We start from the raw sequence: 4,093 nt of genomic DNA, 5'->3' as shown, positions 1-4,093 counted from the left end.
CTTTTCTTTTGTAATTATTATTCACATATTTATTTTGTAGACAATGCATTTGGCTCCGGAGTGCGCGGGCACTGCGGACGGCCAAAGTCCACAGCCCAACCTGCAGGAAGTGCTCTTCGTCATGGGTGGTCGCTCCCTGGATGACGACTCCGACGACGATTCGGACGACGAAGATAGCGAGCGAGCGAGAGAGCGCAGAGCTCAGCCCAGGAACTGCGCCTTTTACAACACCAAGACAAGTACGAGCACTCCTTAAGGACTCAAATAAATCCCTCGTCTCAATTTGAGGCTGTTTACCGTTTTTTTCTGGTGACTTTCAAAGCTACTTTGTGTGTCCCTGTACTATAGTCCAAACTCCAAATGTTTTTTTTTTTAAATTTCACTTCTTGTGCTGAGACATTTGTCCATGTATGCTCTGTTTATGCGTTTTAAGAATGGCTTTCCATCTTTTAAGGCTACTTTCTGTCACTTGTGGCGACTTTCGATAAATTTGAGGCTACTTTCCCTCCTTTGCGGCTCTACGTCCCAATACTTTAGCCCAAATTCCCATTTTTTTTCCCCTTTTAACTTCCTGGCCCTTTCCCAAATCTTTTGCTGAAACTCAATATATTTTGTCTCCCAAATTAATTTGCCCACGTTTGTTGTCTTTCCAGAACAGTGGCATGAGCTCCCGAATTTCCCCAACCCCAACAAATGGGGCTTTTCTATGGTGTCGCTGAATAATGACGTCTACGTCACAGGTGAGCAGTCGTCCCTCTGAATGTCTGCGTTGGCGTCATTTTAGCGCTCAAACAAAATGTCTCTCTCCCCTGTAGGCGGCTCGCGGGGCTCCAACACCAACACCTGGTCCACCACGGAGACATGGAAGTACATCACCAAGGAGGGGCGCTGGGTCACGGTGGCGCCCATGCTCCGACCTCGCACCAATCACTCATCGGCCACGCTCAACGGAGAGATTTACGTCATTGGAGGTGAGTGAGAAAATGGACAAACTGCCCGTATTTTTTTTCCACGTTTTCAACTTCCTTTTGGGTGTCCCAATTGCCAAGATGTATTTCACGTTTTTGTGAGTATCCCAATAGTCTTACCCAAGCTCCGCATGTTCACTTCCTGGATAATTTGGTCCAATTCCGATCTTTTCCTTGTGTGTGCATATTCAGGTACGACGTTGACCCGCGTGGAGGTGGAGCGTTACGACCCGTACCACAACACCTGGACCGCTACGTGTCCCGCCGTCAAGTACGTGACCAATTTCACGTGTACGGCGTGCCAGGGAAAGCTCTACGTTATCGGCTCCTGTGCCGTCAAGTACAACCCTTTGACCATGCAGTGCTACAACCCCGTCATAGGTGAGGACACGCAAGGTCATTTGAGGGGACTTTTCATTATTTACTTACGTTTTCACACAAGCAGCAGAAAGGTGACGTGTGCATCCTTTAGTTCTGTTTTTTTTTTTCCCAGATAGCTGGATGAGTATCTGCTCCCCATTCATCCCCAAGTACCTTTCATCTCCTCGCTCGGTGTGCATGGAGGGAAACATCTACCTGCTGGCCGACAACACCAAGAAAGTCTACTCCTACGACCCCGATGCCAACATGTGGCAGAAGGTGCCAGCTCACGAACAGACTGTGGAGCATCGCTATATTGCGCATGCTAGCACTTAACCAGAAATGATTGAAATACACACCATTTGTTTCCACTAAAATGACCTTTAGAATTTTCATTCGGATATCCCAGCAGGAATTTGTCAAAAATTTTGAAATATCACTTTTGAAATATTCAATTATTTTGAGAAATATAATTACCGGTATTTATTATATTCTTGATATATTTTATTATTACATGATTAAAATAGAATACTGAATCGGCTCCTGTGCCGTCAAGTACAACCCTTTGACCATGCAGTGCTACAACCCCGTCATAGGTGAGGACACGCAAGGTCATTTGAGGGGACTTTTCATTATTTACTTACGTTTTCACACAAGCAGCAGAAAGGTGACGTGTGCATCCTTTAGTTCTGTTTTTTTTTTTCCCAGATAGCTGGATGAGTATCTGCTCCCCATTCATCCCCAAGTACCTTTCATCTCCTCGCTCGGTGTGCATGGAGGGAAACATCTACCTGCTGGCCGACAACACCAAGAAAGTCTACTCCTACGACCCCGATGCCAACATGTGGCAGAAGGTGCCAGCTCACGAACAGACAGTGGAGCATCGCTATATTGCGCATGCTAGCACTTAACCAGAAATGAATGAAATATATTCCATTTATTTCCGCTAGAATAACCTTTAGAATTTTCATTCGGATATCCTAGCAGGAGTTTGTCTAAAATTCCTTTTTGAAATATTCCATTATTTTGAGAAATATAATTATTTATTATATTCTTGATGTATTTTATTATTACATGATTAAAATAGAATACTGATGATGACAATCAATTTTGTCCCCGGGCGGTCACCCTTCATCAGTTTTGAGATGAAGGGTGACATATTTAATCACATTTGCTCTATGCTACGTTTGGATGTGTTGCTGCTAGCCCATCTATGACGTTTCGCATTGTATGTTAGCATTAAGCTAATAGACTCGCTTTTGACAAAAGGATATGATTTGATGGGCCATTTTTGGAAGTTCGCCTCTTATTTGGTGATCCGTTTTGGAACATATAACCCACAAAACACTTTAACGGCTTTTCTGGGACGATATCATCATAGCGCTACTCCTCTTCTTGTTCTTCCGTAGATCCAGGATTAAAATAGAATACTGATGATAACAATCAATTTTGTCCCCGGGCAGTCACCCTTCATCAGTTTTGAGATGAAGGGTGACATATTTAATCACATTTCATCTATGCTACGTTTGGATGTGTTGCTGCTAGCCCATATATGACGTTTCACATTGTATGTTAGCATTAAGCTAATGGACTCGCTTTTTGACAAAAGGATATGATTCGATGGGAATTTTTGGGAGTTCGCCTCTTAGTTGGTGATCCGTTTTGGAACATATAACCCACAAAAACACTTTAACGGCTCTTCTGGGACGATATCATCATAGCGCGACTCCTCCTCTTGTTCTTTCGTAGATCCAACTGCTCCACATGCTGCACGAGAACGGCGGACTGGTGTCGCTGGACGGGAGGCTGTACGTGACGGGTGGCCACTGGAAGGGCATGGAGGGTGACTACGGCGTGGAGGTGGAGGTGTACAACCGGGCCTCCGACACCTGGGAGGTGGAGGGGGTTCTGCCCAGACTCTGGTTCTACAGCGGCGTATCCACCATCTTCCTCGACCCCTCCAACTGGCCTCACATCTTCCCCGCAGACGACACGTAGGTGATGTCACGTGATGGGTGGAGGAGCGAGAGCTTTGTGGTTGTTTAGTTACACGCAGTGGCGCCTGGACAAATGCACCAACTTTATGATTTTTTTTCCAGTGACGAACAGTCGCTTGGTCCATTTTTGGCTTTGCGTGTGTCGGACACGCTGCCGCTTGAAGCAATACTAGGCACTGTTATGCCCTCGCATGTGGGCAAGGAGAGCCAAAGTTGCCAATGCACTTTCAGCTATTTGCTCAACAGGAGAAACAAGTCAAAACAAACAATTGATTTTTTTTTAATACAGCTTAATTCTTCTACAATTATGACTTTATCCTTGTAAGGTTGTACTTTTTTCTCTAAAAGTACAACTGAAATATACTCTATTTATTCTGCCTTTTTCTAAATACATAAAATAAATGACTTTATTCCTGTAAGATTCCGACCTAATGTTTTTCATTACAACCGCATTTTTGAAAATTACGCTTTGTGATAAGCCACACGTTCATTCTCATACAACTGATATTAATCCCGTTCTGTAATTTTTATGCATTTATTTTCAAAGTGTCCCTCGTCATTTGTGGTAATTTTTATGCTTTTTGGACTGAGAAATAAAAGAATAAAATGGCATAACGTGGTATTGTGATCATTAACCCTTGAGGAATCCAGTCCTAGTCGAGGCTGCCAGGGCAATAGTCAAACAACACTCAGTTGACCTAGCAACGACCCCCACCCAGGACATATGTGAGGTCGTCATGGCAACCGCTGGTCCAGATCAGTGGTCGC

General features: G+C 44.2%; 1 protein-coding gene across 3 annotated transcripts in view; it reads left to right on the top strand.

Moving 5' to 3' along the window:
- Window positions 1-3,664, top strand: part of klhl30 (kelch-like family member 30) — a 9,807-nt gene extending 6,143 nt beyond the window's left edge. For all 3 annotated transcript variants that reach the window (XM_019897190.1, XM_019897191.1, XM_019897189.1), the window contains 6 exons: window positions 41-239; window positions 654-740; window positions 816-971; window positions 1,161-1,349; window positions 1,462-1,607; window positions 3,078-3,664. In XM_019897190.1, coding sequence (XP_019752749.1) covers window positions 41-239; window positions 654-740; window positions 816-971; window positions 1,161-1,349; window positions 1,462-1,607; window positions 3,078-3,326 — 1,026 coding nt within the window. In that variant the 3' untranslated portion in view covers window positions 3,327-3,664. The remainder of the gene's footprint in view (window positions 1-40; window positions 240-653; window positions 741-815; window positions 972-1,160; window positions 1,350-1,461; window positions 1,608-3,077) is intronic.
- Window positions 3,665-4,093: the final 429 nt, after the last annotated feature.

The sequence above is a fragment of the Hippocampus comes genome, unplaced genomic scaffold (assembly GCF_001891065.2).
Source record: "Hippocampus comes isolate QL1 unplaced genomic scaffold, H_comes_QL1_v1.1 scaffold22, whole genome shotgun sequence".
Classification (NCBI taxonomy): Eukaryota; Metazoa; Chordata; class Actinopteri; order Syngnathiformes; family Syngnathidae; genus Hippocampus; species Hippocampus comes.
Note: the sequence above shows the minus strand (reverse complement) of the source record. Positions and strands in the feature narration are given on the sequence as shown.